Source organism: Varroa jacobsoni, unplaced genomic scaffold (genome assembly GCF_002532875.2).
Source record: "Varroa jacobsoni isolate VJ856 unplaced genomic scaffold, vjacob_1.0 scaffold_779, whole genome shotgun sequence".
In the NCBI taxonomy this organism is placed as follows: domain Eukaryota; kingdom Metazoa; phylum Arthropoda; class Arachnida; order Mesostigmata; family Varroidae; genus Varroa; species Varroa jacobsoni.
The window spans coordinates 41,056-59,861 of record NW_019213681.1 but is presented as its reverse complement, the minus strand read 5'-3'; the positions used below and the strand labels follow the sequence as shown (position 1 = coordinate 59,861).

Below are 18,806 nucleotides of genomic sequence, written 5' to 3'. Positions count from 1 at the left end.
CGAATCGGTTTGATGTACGTCCGACCGTATCGTACGGTTGTCACTAAAAAACACGGCTAGACGGACAACCAGTAGGCAGATATTCAACCCATCTAAGTTTGCCAAGTCCAAACGGCGATGGCTTACCTATTTCGATAGTGGACAGTGGCACATTCAACGTAAGCAGAGCTAGCGTGAATAAGCTAAATACCTCATAATAGTCTAGAGGTGAATCGGGAAAGTTCAGTAGGAAGTTCATATTCAGGATCATAGTTTATGGTTGAAGTGCGTCACACGCTCTTGGCTAAACGAAGACACGTCTGAGAAGACAGCCGACCACCAAACGAGACACACAACTCGGAAGCTAGTCAACGGGAGAATGAATCGGACCGAGATCGGGTGCGTCAGCCGACCGTTGTGCGTCTATATTATATGAAAACCTAATAAAATGCCTATATTTGTCGATTAATATGGCCATGACATTTGTATAGCCTATAATTATGGCTTTTCTGCTACCAGATGAGCACTTAAGCAGATCGAACTTGATCTTATTTGTTGATGTATCGAAGATTGTGTTATGAATAAAGTATCATACGCTCGTATTCGTTTCTGAAGTGACGGTGAAGACTGTTGAAATGCTACTTCAGATAACGTAGCTTGAGCATTTTTAGATAGTTACCTAGTTTTGTCTTGAAAATATAGAAAGAATAAATTTGGACGACTACGTTGTATTTCGCCATTGTTTTCCGGTGCTAATACGAGCCTTTCATAATCTCAATACTGTTAGGAGCGCGTAAAAAACATGCATTTTTTTTTCCATTCGACCCTTCCATTTCCAGCTTTTTGTAACTTAATCATTTTTTTTTTTGCCGACGGACGATTATCTTGCATAAAGACATTTACTCCATTAATTGGTCTGTCGGTATCTCTGGCGTAATCGTGCAATACTTCAGCTCACATTTGCTTGTGGAGCTGATCAGTTCATCCTTATTCGCAAGCGTCTGAATTGAGGCGCGTTTTGTTTATCTACTGTATCTCTAAGTGCTTTTAGCACGTGCATGCGAGAGGGCGAAAGCTGTATATACGGCTAGACAAGGGCAAAATGCCGGCTGATGTGTTAGAGAGCTAGGAAAATTTACCAAAATGTTTGTAGAAACAACATTCCTTTATGGACTGTAAATGAATCTACACGTTACTCTGGTACAGCAGCGGAAGCTGTCAATGGATCATAGGACGCTGATGAATAGGCAAGAGCTGGAAACAAATCACTCTTCCCTTGGATGACTGTCATACGGATCAATAACCCATATCAATCGAACTTGGTCGACCATGTCTTTCTGTGTGGTCACTTATTAATGCTATTACACGACGTACGTCGTACAGTGTATATATCGAGCAGAGCTTTTATGGCACTTGAAGTATTGGAAAATTACCTTTAGAATAGAGATAATCTCTGCTTCAACTGCAAATCGCTTATCGTGTATACAGTATTTCAGTTATAAGTATAGTCCATCGAACCGAACTACGGTGATCCGGATCCGAATTGTCTACTTATATGTTGAATGTAGCACGCCACACAGGCTGTGCTTAGACTTAAAAAAAAACATCAAACTTTAGGCTTTGTGGACACGGAGTACACTGGCCACAGTTAATAATTCATTATCGGGGCAGTACTGCATTTTCGAGTACGAAGCAGCAAGCGTAGGCTCAATAGGCTCAAAATAAGACCGATGTGGCCTTCAGTCAGGCCGTCGTTGCCGATCAGCTTAACGGGATAGCTTATTTTCTATACTGAGTAACACAGCAGAGTACTGTGTATAACCAATTAGTTGAATTAAATGCACACCCAACCGTGGACCGTAGACACTTATGGACTCAGCTATATTGGCGAGCATTAGGAGTTGAGCTTCTTAAGCCTGCCTTACTATTCCATCGCAGTTGAATCTTACATCGGAATAACGCGTTATGCATCACGAACAGCGGGTGGCGTAAAAAGAACGCTAAGTTAGACTATTTGCTGAGATAACTTCCGGATCCCGGATTATCTTTGCCTAGAAACCTATGTACGTTCATTTAATACTTCCTTATGTTAATTATTTAAAAAACAAGAAAGGTCACTGAAGAAAATCTGACAAGCTGGTCGAATCTTCGTTAGCTTTCCATTGTTGTAACCGTTCATCTTCGACATCTTTTATCGGTAAATAACGTTTATTAGAATTTGCATTCAGGTAGATCGTATCCCGACGTGTAGGTGCATTCCCTGTTGCCGTTTCGGCGTTCCTTGCACACCAGGCTGCAGCAATCAATATGAGTTTTACACGGCTATGAAAAGAAAATATGAAATATAATAACAGAAATGTAAGCTATCAAAAATAAGTTCGTAAATAATGCTAACTTACTGAGATGGGTTGGGCCGCTCGTCCTCGCTCGTGAATGAATAACTGATGCGGTAATTTGTGATCAACCATCAGATTGTTCCTATAGCTCCTACTTTAAGACTACTAAGCGCGATAGCATAATGCTTGCATACGGAACGTGCTGACCTTATCGATTTACAAAACTACCGGAAATGAGATTATAATATTTCAATCAATCTATTCCTTGAAATGCTATCGCACTACGGCGATGTTGCTACCGCAAAACCTTTTGGCCCGTTCGTCCTTACTGAAGGCCCATTTTTTTTAGCCTTGATAGAAATATCCTTGAATGCGTAATTGATCACAGACCGTTCGTGTTTGTTCGCCTGTCAGTGTCACGTATCTCCGTAAACAGAACCGTAAACTGCGGAGCAAATTATTTAGGTGTATTTTAATGATTTCACTACAATAACTTGTAAGATACGCATATGCTCGAGCACGACCTCTGTTGTTAAAGAAATATGGATAAATCTTTTTTCTATCTATTCAGTTTTGCGGAGTAAAAACCTCCAAGATGCTCAGAAACATTACAGTACAAACACTCCATATAGACATTACGTAGAAAACAAATGTTTGTGTAATACTAGAGCTCAATCATTGAATCCTTTGTCAAAAAGAAAAAAAGCGGAAGATCGTACTTACAAAACAACATTATCTAACCACAATACTTTCACCCGACTTAATTACATATAGACTAACTTATAAATGGAAAGACGCGGTTCATTACATCACATGGTGCACTGCAAGCCATCACGGCAAGTACGAACGAAAGTCCTATTAGGATCACGTCAATAATCCCCTTCATAATTTTAGCGCTGCCTTCAGACGAGACGGTTCTAGTTGTGCTTTGAATGTTACTGCTGAAAACGTCGCCTGAGAATTCTGGCGAGGGTAAGCTAAGCTGGACCCGCATGACACTGGCATTTCAGAGCAAATCACGCCTGACCCATTTCCTGCCAACATATGCAATCAGTAGACCGTATGAGAAAGACCGTAGGATCTTGTATTTGCTACAGCTTTGGTACCTGTCGATGGCATGACTTAGAGATTAGCCAAGGGAGAAATGTGGCATATGGCCGTGATGCTACTAGACCAAAGCGTAAATATCTAACCATCTGAAGGCTCACAACGAAAACCATTTAACCAACAGACGCGAAAAAATTGTACCCTTTGAGACCGTTCTATAGACAGACTTCAGGAGGTGATTTGATCTAAAGCTGACCTGGTTGAAAAATAGAAAGAAGTTAGTACTATTTTTAACTTCCCCATATGCAGATGTACTGTATGAATTTTTACTTAGTTTATTTGGTTTTAAATGATTCACTTTTATTCAATATAAGAAGGCTTTGCGCCTCGAGAATGTGAAGTAAACACAGATAGATACATTTAAATGTTACTAGATCATCTTGAGAGAAGGACGGGATAAGAGTTAGTCGAGCGCCAATTAGATTACTTAGCGTAAATATGATAAAAATTCCTATTATATTATATTTTTAATATATACGAATTGATCCATAGCGCACCACGGGCAATGGACGTTTAGCTGGGCCATTAACGCTAGAGGGTGAAGTAGTTAAATTTTTGTTAACTAATAACTAAATGAGGCATACCCTTTGTACCTGTAACCTTGCTAGATGTCAAAAATGGATGCTAAATTACAAGCTTGCATTGGTCAATCTTTTATCTGCGGGGAATGATGTTAACCACAGGGACGACCAGGGTTCTCCTAGGGTCGGTGCCTGGGCCCACCCTTTAGAATACCGGCTGTGAAGAGCTCATAAAGGTTCCATACTTCTCGAAAGTGTCGAAAGGAATGCCATACCATCCGTTCAGCTAGAAGCTAGTTAGAACATACCCAACTGAGCAGACTCGTCTTAGTTAATGAAAGCGTAAAGAAGGTACTGTCATCATATAAGGATTGGCAACAAGGATCAAGGTATCTAGTGGAAATCATTGAGTCGAAAAAACGCAAGATATCGGCGTTTGCACCACCGGCAATGCACCACCATTTTGCTCCGATTCTTGAAGCGCCTGGGGGATTGCGGTACAAAAATGGATGCAATGCACCCGCGAAACTTTTGAAATGATATTAAACATATATAAAGATTCGGGAAGAAAAGCGATGAGACGTATGGAAGCAAAAGCCCCATGATCACATATTAGACTCGTGAGAAAGCATAGCGCTTAGGGTAGGCTAAAATAGATTCAAATTTTGTCGCTCACCGGAGAGATATTACGATCGCAACCTAATCAATCTTCTTTTCTTTCTGATGATGCCTGAAACGACCCCCCACTTCATTGCAGTTAACTGGGGCGAATGCAAAAAGGGGATTATTGTATCGTTGCATGAAAAGTTATTTTTGTGTTTTGTGACATACCCCTTGTAAATACGAGACCTACCATTGTTCTGTTGAAGTAGACTCAATGAAGAACTTGTTTATTCCTATCTCAGTAAGTCAGTTTTAGCTACCTTCAGTGTGCCATTATCGGTTACCTTGCTATTACTTACATATGTCAAAGAATTGACAGGTAATTGATTGCGTTTATCTAATCGCACGTCTATTTTGTTTATTCCGCGACAACTTTTCTAGCATTAAGTAACGATATTTTCTAGCTAACATATAACTTACATACATTTGTTATCGTACAGTATATATAAGTTTCACATAATCTTTTGAATCTCACGTTTACAGTCTGACAAAACTGTCTAAAACTTACATAGGCCTGTTCTAAAAAGCTCTTTCTCGATGCCACGTGTTCACGAATGAGAGTCAAGGATTTTAGTTTACTCTCACCGGAATTTGACCGTTAGGCGCAGATCTACGAGTAAACGTTACGAGATAAAGTGACACTTGCGCAATGCTTATGAGCAGATAAAAATAGATTCAGAACAACCGTTATGTCTGAATAGTTCTAATCGGTATTTATACAGTGACCTCAGACAAGGCTATCCTTGCCTTTTGTTGAGCTGCTAGCCGCATTGAAGGTAGCAGATCTTCGCTTGACGTTTGTTGCTGCTCTTAAAAACCCAGGTTGGATTAAGTTTTCTTCGGTTTTTGGGATATTGGTGGCGTAGTTGGCATTGTTGTTGCTGTTATTGTTCGAATCATTTTGCTGCAGGTTTCTTAAGGCCGCTCTAGGTCGCTCTAGATCTGCAATTCGAGGCGCAACAGTTAGTGGTAAGGGTGGCGGAGGCGGTCGAGCAATACGGGGCGGTTCTGGGGGAACGCCACAGTTTCCCCCAAAATCAGCTTCAGGTCTGGCGGGAGACAGTAGCAGTTCTTGGCGCAAAGCCTGCTGAGGTGGGGGAACCTTGGAATAATGCGTATCATTTCGCAGGATATTGAGGAGTGATGGGGCTAATCCCAAACCCATAGAACTTCGTGTTTCATGGTAGATATCATTGAGAGTAGTTGCCGACATTGCCGGCTTTTGTTTTGGGTTACCATTGGCACTGATTGTAAAAGCTTCAAAACGTGGCTGAATGCCTTCTTCCTCATCGATCTGATTACTGGCACTGCTATGGGAGCTTGCTGAAGCGTAGATGTGTTGTGAAGCACTTTTATTACTCCATATGGACTTGCTGCTTTTGAGTCTTTTCTCATCAGCGATATTTTCGATTTCCGCTCCTGGCACAGTAGCACTCAGCCCATCAGGTTCTCCCCGGGTTCTTACGAAGTGTGTGAATGCCCCGTCGCCTGCACTGATCACACGGCTGCGACGTACCACAGCTTGCGGTCCTTGATTAAATTCGGCTGGTGGCTCGGCCTGAAGTGATGCGTGACTTTCAAGGGAATCGTCATCACTGTGTTCGCTGGCGTCGGGATCCTGAACACTGTGGGTCTCATCCTGTGAATCAATGGGATCGAGAAGGGCCAGCAAGGCTTGCAGAGCGAATTCGATCGTGCGCGAGTCAGCCGATTTGCCCATACGAAGCGTCACCTCATTAACTCCAACTTCCATCAGATCGAATCCAAGGGACGCAAGGAGTTCGTGGCATCCCGGAACACTCCATAGTTTCACGCTTACCGGACATTCAACGCCTCCGTCCTGTCCTCGATGGCTGCGTTCCAACTGTGAAACTACCTCACGCATCAGATGTACGATGTCATCAACATAATCTCCATTGGACATAAGCTTTGCAATAGCGGATTGAGTTTGAACCGATAGTCCTAAAAGGGCCTGCAGATTCGAACTGCATCGATTGAGCCGATCGCCGGGGTCTGATTGTGGGAAGAAAACTGCGGCCGGTAGATTGTTCGCAGCCGGTTCAAAACGAAAGCCAACCGATATGAGCAGTTCCTTCCAACCAGTTACAGCTGTGCCTACCTTATTCTCGATGGACTTCTGCGTCGTATACATTGCATTTCTTTGGCACCGATGAATTCTTTGTAGCGATTTTTCTACTAGATGAAGACATACTCGTAGAGCGTCGCGGCTTCTTTCCGGGTAACGAAGCATCTCTGCTAACGCCTGGCCCATGGCAGCCACCTGATAAGCGACACGAACATTGGAGCCTACAAGCACGAAACCAGCCCAGTTGGCGGGATGTGCAAACTGTTTTGTTGTCTGAATAGTCCTCATTGCTTCAGCTAAGGCCGCTGCTGCCTTCGAGCCCTGAAGCAGTGATGAATAAAACGTTCGGTACAGGATTTTAACAGCAGTGTCAGCTACGGGCCATAGCGATACAATAACACATTGCGCCCCTGCAGCAAGAAACGCCCTTGTAATTTGATTGAATCCTTCCCCGCGAATCTCGCCATGCTCCGATCGCGTATGGCATGAACTCAACACGACAAGCTTGGCGCGAAGATGAAGAGTCATAAGATCTTGTGGTGTTAGCAAGAATTCGCTCGATGATGGCATATCCTCTTCATCTTCATCTTCAGCATTTTCTGCGGCCAAGTACGGATGTTCGCCTTCTAGCACATTACTACCTAAAGACAGAACGATTCCCGGTAGCCTCCAAGAGACATGAGCTGCGATGTGGATCACCGTTGCCGCAGAAAGCTGATTCATAACTGCTTCCTTGGTCGCTTCAAGTCCCAACATCGGCTTGGCCGTAAGCACCTCACCGACCAGTTCGGCCTCTTCATGAGCACGGGGAATATCGCCTAAATCGAGCATTTTCTGCATTCCAGGCGTTAGCCGCGGGTTTCCAACGACAAGCGCCATATTGGCTGTCTCATCGTTATCTTGCCTTCGGAGCATTTTCGCCCTCTGTCCACTTCGTATAGCAGCAATTGATGGAACGTTTGTCAGCAAGAAACGTTCTCCAAGATACCCCGTATCTTCACCACGAAGCATGGCAAATGGCACGAGATTTAGTTTCGCGTCAGGCACAATGGCTATTTCGTGCACCCCGGCAAGCTGATCCATGAACGGTGCGACGAGAATGTCGTAAAGTGCATGCAACGCTGGGGGTCCTGTCCAATGCGGTCTCGGTGACCGGCTGCTGCTGGAACTACTACTGTCAATTGGCCTGGTTGACGCTGACGCTACACTGACGCTTCCAACGGAGAACACACTACTGAGACTATAGCTAGAGCTATTCAACAGATGATTCCGCCGTAATCTCCCAAATACTTCAGAATCGGATTCTGTACCTTCGTCATCTGATTTCGTTGAGCTTAAGCTGTCCACCCCGACCCCAAGGCCTTCCCGAAGACTCGCAAGGTGACGAGCAATGGTATCGTCGTCAGTATCAACCGGGAATCGGCCTTCGGCATTTGGAACGTTTAAATCAGATGCTTGCACGGCTTCGCTGGTAACGGTTTCTGCAAATTTGACGACACCCTTCTGCGGTATGATTAGCCACGAGTAGAGAATTCCCGCAACATCGCTATAGTATATCACAGCGGCCTTCTGTCGGTCAACAGCGTCCACGATTAATTCGGCTGTTAATTGTGAGCAAGGGAAAGCGTGTGATGAATCACGCTCATAGCGAGACACTCGCTCGAAACGAACTCGAAGTCGCTCGGCGGTAGTTAGAGCTGCTTCATGCCGGCTTAACAAAACTTGTGCGCGTTGGAGTGCGACGTATGTTGCCTGAAAAGCAAAGCTACCGTTCACGTTCGGCTGAACTCATAAAGTTTGTAAGATATTAGTTATACAATAACACGAACTAATGTTATAACCTAAACAAAAATACCTTTTGATCGCTTTCGCTTTGAGATGTATATCGGCTGGCTTCGAGGAGATCGACGGTTTTCTCGAGCTCCTGGCATGCGCCACGCAAATCGCCTTGGGCCCATAATGCGAACGCCAATCTTCTCCTAATGGTAGCTTCCTCGTCTTGCTTTCCAAGCTGCTCCGCCATCGCCAGACCCTGTAGTTTGGTCAAAAATGATGGCCATACGTTCCAGTTCTAATCAAATAATATTAATAATTCTAATCAAAACGGACAAAACCAACTTCAGATCAGGTAGCTCGGAAGTCAATCCCCGAATCTCTGGTACTTGTGTATTTGAACTCGATGTTCAGGCTGAAACATTAGCGCCTCCTTTTAATACCTTTCTGCCCTTCTTTACACTGTTAGTTTATTGGCTAGCTTCATTCGTAGCAATTTTGTCTGCAACGAAATCACTGTCTGATCCGAAAAGTAGAGTTCTCTGACGCTATGTTTCTCACGGTCTGCTCTCCGCTAAAAAATGGGTAACTTACTACAACGAGAATCCTGTGAGCACTGGATGAGCAATATCGCCAATAAGAAATTCATATTTCGGCTTTGCAGCTGCAGACTTCTGCTTAAACTAAACTGCCATACGAAGTAGTGGGCTGCACTCTTTACCAAATACGTTAAGATTCGGGCCAGTCAATTCTAGAGTGTTCTGTGCAAAGTTTAAAAATGGCACCTTCAGCATGAGCCGTCGGCGTGCAAAATACAATAGACGCATACGCCATGATAAACGTAGCATTACCAACAACTTGACGATATTAGTACTACTGCTATCAGGAAAAAGAACAGATAATTTCCGTAGAGGATTAGTATAAAAGAAGGTACAAAAGCAATTTTTAACCGACGACAGTTACCCAAACACAGCAGCAGCCTGGACAAGGAGTACTCAAAGCGCGCTCTTTTAAGACGCCGCAACGTGACGAAGGTATGAGTGCAGATTCATGTCAAACTGACTAAAAAAAAATGGCTATTAAAAGTAATCCTGGATGGGCAGAGGGTTATGCCAAGTGATCTCGTTATATGACAATATTTGACTTCATGAAGCTTTAACAACTCGGAAAATTTTAATAGACCTCGGCAAATATTATTTTTGTTGTTTTGTCATTTTACCTGTTGGAGATATTCGGTGGCTTTGGCCAGAGCCCCAAGAGCGTGGTGAATACGGCCGAGGCTGGTATAGGCTACTGCCTTACTGGCCTTATCTTTAAGTCTGGACGCCAATTCAAGATGCTTTTCATGGTGAGCAATCGCCTGTTCAAAGCAAGCCATGGCTTCGAATGTGTTTCCTAAATTACCGTGCGCGCGAGTCTGTCCTCGAAGGTCCTTGATCTGAAAGGAATGAAGTGAATAAGAGCATACATGCATCTTTATCTGTTTTGGCCAAGCCCAAGGGATCTTTCATAACTCTAAAAGCATTTTACAGATAAACAAGCGAAGCTCTACTAAAAACTATGTCTAGATACAAAACTCGAGTAGACTTGATTGTCTGCCAAAGCATTGTTGACGCTTTAAGCTGTATGAACTTCTATTACCTCTTGCTCCGAGATACTGAGATCAAGACGATGACACTCAATGGCTCTATCGAAATCGGCCATTTTTACGTAGACGTTTCCAAGGAAAGCGGCCGCTTCCGCACGCGATAGCTCATCACCGCTGTCTTGCGCTACACGCATTTTGTGCTCAAGACAAGATAGTGCCTGAGCAAAATGTCCCATTTCGCCGTGCAGTCGACCGAGATCTCCGTAAGCCCCGCACTTTATCGACGAGTCGTCTAGCTCATGCGCGACAACCAGCCTTTTCTCAAAATACATCTACAACCGTCACGTGGCAGATAAACGTTATTGATTGTGCTGTACAAGGTTAACATTTGTCTCCATAATTCTTTTTAGTAAGTTTTTTTAAAATTCTAAAACTGGGAAGCAACGTATTATAGCATCATTCTTGTAGTAACTGTTTGCAAACTTACAAGTGCCTGCTGGAAGTCGTTGATACTTAAATAGGCATTACCAACACCCTTATACGCCCGTTCTTTGTCCTTGGCTGAGTTTAACCTTAACGCAGCTCGCAGAAATTGTAGAAAACGTTCTATTGCTTCCTAGAAATTCAATCATTAAATTAGAATTCATATTTTATGGATTTCAACCTTTCAGATTCTCGGTGACAATCGCGGCTAGTACAGCCATATCTGTATAATGAAACTATGCACTTACCTTAAAATCTCCAAGACCTAGATAACATTCTCCTAGCTGACCACAAGTTCTTGCTCGCTCTAGAACTATATTTGGCCCCTCCATCTGAAACAGAGTCAACAGCAGCACCTAACATCAATATATCGAATTGCCAAAGCACAAAATGTGTGTTAAATCGTGTATATTCACAAGAAAGGTGGTCAAATAAAGGCAGTCATAGTCTCGTACCGATTCTAGTAGGTGAGCTTGTCGTTCGAACATGGCAAGGGCCTCATCAAAATGGCCCAGCTTTAATCTCATTCCACCAACATTAGTCAGGGCGTGTACTTCAAGGGCAGCACTTCTCAATTCCTTGGCTTTCTCTAGTTGAGCTTGGAAACATCTTAGAGCTTCGGCGTAGTTCCCTAAACCTACGTGCGTCGTTCCCAGACTCGACTGAGCTCGACATTCGCCTTGCAGGTTACCCAGTTCTTTGTAGATCTGTAGTTCCTGAGCATGGAAACCTAACGCACGATCAAAGGCCTTCATCTGCCGGTGACACGCACCTAAAGCTGAATATGAATTTGCCTCGAGATGTTTCAACGATGCGTCAAATTCTTCCCGGCAAAGAACGAGTTGTTTCTGATATGCCTATAAACGAAGAAGATTGTGTCTCTGATTCATTTACAAGACCTATGTCCATCTATTAGGCAAAGTGATATTGTTTTATGATAATCCTTTAGCTAGAAATGACCGATTTAGTCAGATGAAGAGAACTGCACAATTTTAAATCGAATAGATTTACATAGAGGCCCGCGTACCTTAACGGCTTCTTGTCCATTGCCCATCCGCATGAAGACGTCTCCTATGTTGCCAAGAGCTCGAAATTTACCCTGTATGTCCCTTGAAACTTGAGCGATAGTAAGGAAACGTCGTTGGCAATCTAGGGCCGCTTGGAAGTCGCCCACGGCAGCCTTCGCTAGGCCTAAATTGCAGTAAGCCCTACTGAGGTCTTGCCGACTCTCATTGTTTTGTATATTCTTAAGCCGCCTCAAAGAGGGCTCCACATTAGATATCGTTGTCTCTGGTGATGAGCCCGATATAGTGCTTGGCGAATCAGCACAAACGTCACCACAAAGTTGAAGGGCGCGCTCATAATAACTAATGGCGTCAGCATGATTTCCCAAACAGAAATGCGCGTAACCCAGAAAATGGCACGCTTTGGTTTCATTGTCTAAATTTCCAAGCTCCTGGGACAGCCGTAGAAAATTTTCGTAATAAGGAATAGCTTGGAAGAATTCTCCTGCAAAGCAAAAAATTAAATAAGAAAATCAGTCGAAAAGCACAGTGTAACGTCTGAAAAAAGGGCCGAACTGCTAGCTCACTGATCTCCGAAACGTTTACTGGCAATCACCTACATACACTCATCCCATTCCATTTACAATCATGCACCGACGAAATCGAACCCGAATGAACCTCCAGCGAAATGGGCTTTACCGTAAGAACTTTGCAATCTGATTTGGGAATTTCAACGGACCATCTAAAGCGGTTTTAGCCGAGCGATAAATTTGTGCTTGAGCCCCACGGGCCTCGAACGACGAATGATTCGGTGATGACAAAGTGTACGTTGCCACACACTTGCAACTTTTCAGTCAACCTTTGGTCATAGGAAACTGTACGACAATTTTTGTTTGATAAGACAATGAGATTTGCTGACATCAGGTAGCAGAGTCTAGGCGACCATAGTCTCCTACAGCTGGTTATGTTCGAAGTAATATTTGTCTACGAACGCTTTTCTCTCCTGTGAGCCTTTCTCTATTCGGGTTTCTAGTCAGGTATCACCGATCGGTGATTGTGTCCTCGAAACTGCCTCTGAAAAAACATTTTACCAGGAACACTAAGTTCACTTGTATATGGATGTAACGTTGCTGATCCAATTTGGTAACTGCTTTCGGGCCATAAACTGAATACCCTTGGCCTATGAAGTTGCTGAAGCTAGCCTTGACTTCACTGCTAGCTTTCAATTGCCATTTTCGCTTGTGAATATCCACGCAAGCGCACTAATATACACACATCTATGAGAATCGACAGTACTGAGTCTAGTTTTTTTTCTTGCCGAGTCTCGGTCGTCTTGACCCCCCAAGCCCAGCGCACCAGACAGTCGCCGTGGTCAAGAACCCAACACTCTATACCACCTCTCATTGTACGTCCGCTCCCCGCGTTGACCTGCTATGGGGCCTTCCCGTTGCTAAAGCATTTCTATGGATTTCTTCTCATTGACGGCTTTCTTAGCACTGACAAGACGAGTCATCTGTTCACTTCTAAGTATATATTTTCCTTTTGTTTTCTTACCGCAGCTCTAAAGTGTGTACATGTTTCACTAACCTTTGGCACTGTAACAACAGCCCAAATTGCACAGAGCGCATGCTTCACTAGGTGCATCATTCATCTCCCTGGCAATGTTCAGTTGCCCATGATGGTGCTGGAGGGCTTGTTCATGCATACCCAACGCCTGATACGCCATCTGCAAACAAGTGTGTCGCATCACATTTACTTTCTGCATTCAGTTAATTATTAAAAGGACACAATGTCAATATAGGTAATATTGGCAAGCTGTGTACACTAGCAGCATATAGCCAAAATAGTAACGGGGTGTTCGTGCAGATTTCACTCACTGCCAGATGTCCGCAGGTCGACCCCTCAGCGGCCCGGTCCCCCATTTCACGAGCCACGCGTAGCTCTTCTTTGTGAAATTTAATTGCTTGCTTATGGCATCTTTGTCCGGCGTATGCCTTGCCGATATTGCCAAGTGCCCGTCCAGTGGCCGTTATATCACCTAGGTTTCGTGCCAACCTTAAATGCTGTTGGTGAAGTTTCAGAGCCGCATCAAAATCTCCACTTAAATGAAACACTGCTCCTAGGTTCGAAAGCGCCCTGAAGTGGGTAGAGACGTATTAGTATAGTTATCGAGGGTCAAATAAACGCCATCGTTCATAAATAACTGGTGTCTCGTAGCAAAGCAATGGTTGGGAACTTGGAAGAGCACTTGTGAACTAGCCCAGTGACCGGTCTATGATAGTGTTTAATTAGCTTAACAGATGCAATGTGTAGCTGGTTCAGGGATGGTATCGGTAATACGGATATGCGTATGAGGTGACACGTGTCAATATTGGAAAATGCAAGAATAGCTGCCAAATAACTCTTCCAATGTGCTTTAAGGAGAGGCGTTGCTGGAAACATATTTTCGCCGTGAGTCTGTGTGTTGTCACTATTGTACTATATATAGATACCGAAAGTTCTAGAATGTTCCTTATGTCCCAATTACAATACAGGGATCGGTAATACGATTTGAAAAGCAAGTTTGGGCGTCCGTTATGTGCATCTTTCACAGTTTGAAAATATTACAGGATTGTTTTATAAGAAATTGATCGTAATAGCATTACGGCGGCACTCACCTCGCTTCTGCGGCGCGGTCTTTGGTGGAGAGTGCTAGGTCTAATTGCCTTTCGTACCATTTTTTCGCGCCTTGGAAGTCTCCTATAGCCCTCGCAGAATGACCTAACCCGGCACAGGCACGCGCTTCTATTGAACGCTCTTGTAGCTCTTCACTGATTCGCAGTACTTCTGCATGATAGAAGGCGGCACGTTCAAACTCCAGGCGGCGGTGATGAACCGACCCTAAATTCGAATAAGCCTGCAACCAATCATGTGAGCTGTAGAGAGGTGCTTCGGTAAATTTGACAAAAAGCTGGAGCATATAAAGGCTCGACTCCATTCGTTTTAAACAGTACGCTCTTATTATGTATTACGCCCGTGCTACTTGGTCATCAGTCTCGGCTCCTTTATGTAGCCATTTACTTCGACCAATGCTAAACCCATGGCAGGAAAGGCAGCCATACAATAGGTATTTGGATATCTTGATTCAAAGGAATCTTCATCGTATTACCAACATCTTTGTAAGGTGTCTGCTAAAAGGCGATTACTTCGGCGGTTACCATTTTAGAGAACCCGTTTGACTATTATCGAAAAGATGGATAAGGGGCATGCATATACACAAGAATATATTTGATGGATAAGGGGCATGCATATACACAAGAATATATTTGCGCACCTAATAAATAATTAAGTCAACTTAGTGTTGGGTCAGTCATAGACTAGGAGCGCTTACCTTAGCTTCTTCGACGCGATCATTAAGAGCTAATGCAATAGATAAATGGGTGTGGTAGCACTGCAAAGCGTTGTCGAAGTCTCCCATAGCAAGATATACAGCCCCCACGTTGCTGGTCTCCCTAGCCTCTAATATTCGATTGCCTAGCTCTGCCACTAGTTGGACACACTGTTGATGGCTAGCTAGGGCCATTGGCAGGTCCCCAAGGGCTGTATGGACATGACCTAAACTGGTCAACGCTTGAGCCGCAGACATGGTGTCTTTTAGCCTCATGGCTAATACGAGTTGAGCCTTGTGACTTTGAAGAGCTTCTTTGTACATTCCCTTGGAGAAAAATGCTGACCCAAGGTTTGAGTGCGCTCGACATTTGCTGGAGGTGTCTCCCGTTGCTGTAGCTACAGCCAAATCTTGCTGCATATAAGATAATGCTTTATCGATGTCGTTGAGCGCCCAGAAAGCCGAACTCAGTGCGGATAACACCGATCCTCTAAGTTCTGGTGCGCAAGTTGATCCTACCACGAGAGCTGCTTCGAGGACGATCGCAGCTGGGGCAAACTCGTGAGCTCCTAGTAGTTCCTGGCCAATCACAGAGGTGATCACGAACGCATGCCGATCCAGACGCATCGCTTGAAGCTGCCGGTAGGTTGGTTCGAACGATGCCGCCATTGGGGAACTTAAGGCAGCTTCAATAAGGCCCTCAAGCATTTGCTCCGACTTCGGATCCTGTAAAGAGTACAGTATGTCACGAAATAAAAAAGAATTACATAATTCATTACAGTTAATAAGAAAATCGAGCTCCGTAAACAGGCTGTAGCCGTTTTTTGGAACTAATTAAGTAAATTTAACAGAAATTGCCCAAGCGTCTACGCCCACTTGCCTTAAGCAAGTTCAATGATAACTATACGTAACGTATGTAGCACTAGTGTCTATGCTAGTATGACAGTACCTGGCTGAGTCCGGAAGCAAATGCAGCTAAGGCTTCGGAGTGTCGATTGAGATGTTGAAGGGCCACGCCTTCCCGGTAATAGGCCTTTGGCCATGTAGAACTGAGCTCACGAGCTCGTACCGCATCAGCCAGTGCGCGCTGATATCGGCCCAGCTTAATGTAGGCTGCAGACCGATTGCTATATAACACATGATTCCTATAAATGAATTCAACCGTTGTTAAGCTCAATTCGTTCGTTGATTAAAGAGTTCGATTTATCGGAGTTAGGGGTATTATTGCTAGGGTTTATCATCTATACTTGAAACAGAGCTTTTTATTAAGGACGCCTGTAATTTTATGAGGGCTATATAGACTAAGCTTAAAATAAGACCAAGCTGGTTTCTCAACCTGCTTAATTTTTCATATTTTATATTTTCAGGATAAATTCAGGAAATGCGGATATAGATCAAGGCTTGCGGAATCTTTTCATTTGAAGTACCTCGGGTCAATCTGTAGAGCCTCCCCATAGAGTTTGACAGCCAGGGGAAAATCCGCCTGTGCGCAAGCGTTGGCTGCAAGACGCACTTTCTCCTGAAAAGCCGCGAGTTGTCCAAGATTTTGCGAATCTGCCGGGATCCGTTGACCAGAAGGATCACCACCGCTGGAACCGTGGGGCCCTTCAATGGTCCCTTCAGACGGTTCCATCATCCACCTGAAAGACCCATAGACAAATAACGGAAAACATTTAGATTGAATAGCAAACTAAAGAAAAAAAAATCGATAGTTCCACAGCTGCACGACAAGGAAAAGCTACTAGAAAGGTACTACAGTCCAGGCGGTTTTAGCCTCTTAAAAAATTACAGCTGTATCAAACGTAACAGAGAACGATGATAGACAAAAGCCATTTGACATTAATCGCTCGTTTTAACTTCGCATAGAGGCAAAGTTTAGTCCATCTATGCGTTTCGGAGCCATCAGTTCTGCTTCAGTAGATACGACTGACTTAACTACTACAGGCAAAAACAAAAAGTACACTATTATGCATCGTAACTGAGAATACCTATCAATGTACGAAAGAAAATCATGTACGAAAAAATAGCAACAAGTACTTTCTCTCCGCTATGAACGCCAGCTGAGGGCGTCAGAATAACGTGCCCGCTATTACCGGTCATTAAAACAGTCTAGGAAGCAGCAGAACACTTGTTACGTGGACGGACTTGAGATCATTTTGGCGTACGCGTTTCTAATACAAGTGGTACTTCTCCAAATGCCGTGTGATGAATACCTCATTAGAGTCCCTATGGAAGAGCCGATAGGCTTTCATGGAAGCCCTAAAGTGCTAAGCGGATTTATTTCTACCAACAATAATCAGCATAAATATAATGTTTACTTAGCTATGCTATAGCATAACAAAAAGCTGAATTGGTCAAGTAAGCTTACATTTTGCATAAGACTTCTATCTTCATTATTCTATCATTGCTGCTTATAAGGAAATGAAGCGTTATATATGTGGCTGTACACAGTTCCGGGCACTTGGTCGAAGTGCCGTAACACTTCAAATAACCGCTAAATAAATACTTTGCAGAATGAAAAATAATCAACAAATAAAAACATTGAAACTTTACTATTGACGGATAAAAAAGTCTCTACGTCAGTGGAGCTGATGCTTGCGTGTGGTCTTCACACTACGAGCAACTAGGAACTACTTCTCCCTCTGCGTTCATCCGACATTGTCGTCATCGTCGGCCAACGAGCCTGCAACCATCGACTAGTTAGACTCGTCCGATATGTGGCTGTCCTTTATTCGTAGGTAAATATCTGAGTCTTTACGGGCACACCATTCACGCTTTATTCTACTGACTCCGACAAAAAGAACGTTCTTCAAATGCAATATATGCCAAAATGTTTTTCCGCTCTAAACTATAATTATGATATATCATAGAACCCTCTTTAAAGAGTCGCAGCGAGCGATTCTGTAGTCGGATATACTGGTGCTATAAGTTTTTCCTTCACGTGTTCGGATTTCGTCCTTACAAAGCGGACCTCGATTCCACCGTCATACGTGTAACTTCTCTCATTAAACATGTCGTTAACTCTAACTACAATGGAACTTTTGCGAACGGACGCCGAGACACTAAACAGGTAAGCGGCTTCCAATGGCAACAGGGGTCATTCACACGATTATGACGTCAAAGCTTTTTGTGTGCCGATGAACACAAGAAAAGCAAAAAAGGTGTGGTTAGAGGGAACTGCAGGACTCGACTCCTTATCTGTCTGCCCTGTTTTCACGATGTCTCGTGATGTGGTCCGATTAAATTCATTAATTCTCCTGCCGCGTCGGCTTTTCAACAAGCCAGGGCTTGACTTGCACGTCCCCGTTAATCATGGCCATCCATGGTGTCAAAACACAATGTGATATTCTTGTAACTGTGAAAATAAGAATGTGTTTAACAAGATTGGACCCCAATTATCACAAGTTGCCACAACGATAAATAACTGTACGCCGTGTTGTAATCCAGTATTGAGTTTTTATCTTTTTCGTGGATTCCCAGTAATATCTCAGTAGCTATTTCTGCCAGCCGGTCGCACCAGCTACCAGCACGGATTCAATATAAAAAAAAGGGAAGCAAAAAAAACATAATTTTATTGAAGATTACCACTTTTGAACGAGGTAGTGGAATAAAGTCGATGAATGAACGAACTATGTGATATACCACCATACTTCAAGACGCCCAATTCGTACGGTCATCAGTCAGTACCGAGCGTCGCTTGATGTAATGTCTTTGTTGGGCTGGGAACTAATCTTTACTATAGGAAAGGGGTTCCACGATACAATGATATAATAAAGTAACTCAAACTCTCGTGCAAATATACATATACCCTTGAAAACAAACTAATTTTACAAGTAATCGTAATGATCATTATATATTCAGTATGTACTTGGAAATCGAAAGGAACTATCAATCACAGG

At 43.5% G+C, this 18,806-nt stretch overlaps 1 protein-coding gene and 1 long non-coding RNA gene across 5 annotated transcripts in view; both read right to left on the bottom strand.

Annotated features, from left to right (window-relative positions):
- Window positions 1-2,135: 2,135 nt before the first annotated feature.
- Window positions 2,136-3,249, bottom strand: LOC111263639 (uncharacterized). Of its 3 annotated transcripts, XR_002682351.2 has the most exons (3): window positions 3,039-3,249; window positions 2,706-2,760; window positions 2,136-2,301 (listed from the first exon to the last, which is right to left on the bottom strand). It is a non-coding gene; the product is annotated as an uncharacterized LOC111263639 (long non-coding RNA). The 3 variants fall into 3 exon arrangements; XR_002682350.2 differs by lacking the exon at window positions 2,706-2,760; XR_015312390.1 differs by lacking the exon at window positions 2,706-2,760 and having other exon boundaries at window positions 3,124-3,249.
- Window positions 3,250-4,929: 1,680 nt separating this feature from the next.
- Window positions 4,930-18,806, bottom strand: part of LOC111263642 (uncharacterized) — a 41,491-nt gene continuing 27,614 nt past the window's right edge. For both annotated transcript variants that reach the window (XM_022838940.2, XM_022838939.1), the window contains exons 2-15: window positions 16,335-16,547; window positions 15,857-16,052; window positions 14,911-15,633; window positions 14,198-14,436; window positions 13,418-13,676; window positions 13,128-13,266; window positions 11,564-12,045; window positions 10,992-11,393; window positions 10,785-10,868; window positions 10,541-10,669; window positions 10,107-10,385; window positions 9,685-9,903; window positions 8,548-8,724; window positions 4,930-8,444 (exon numbers count right to left, since the gene is read on the bottom strand). In XM_022838940.2, the coding sequence (XP_022694675.1) occupies window positions 5,334-8,444; window positions 8,548-8,724; window positions 9,685-9,903; window positions 10,107-10,385; window positions 10,541-10,669; window positions 10,785-10,868; window positions 10,992-11,393; window positions 11,564-12,045; window positions 13,128-13,266; window positions 13,418-13,676; window positions 14,198-14,436; window positions 14,911-15,633; window positions 15,857-16,052; window positions 16,335-16,543 (6,648 nt within the window). In that variant the 5' untranslated portion in view covers window positions 16,544-16,547 and the 3' untranslated portion in view covers window positions 4,930-5,333. The remainder of the gene's footprint in view (window positions 8,445-8,547; window positions 8,725-9,684; window positions 9,904-10,106; window positions 10,386-10,540; window positions 10,670-10,784; window positions 10,869-10,991; window positions 11,394-11,563; window positions 12,046-13,127; window positions 13,267-13,417; window positions 13,677-14,197; window positions 14,437-14,910; window positions 15,634-15,856; window positions 16,053-16,334; window positions 16,548-18,806) is intronic.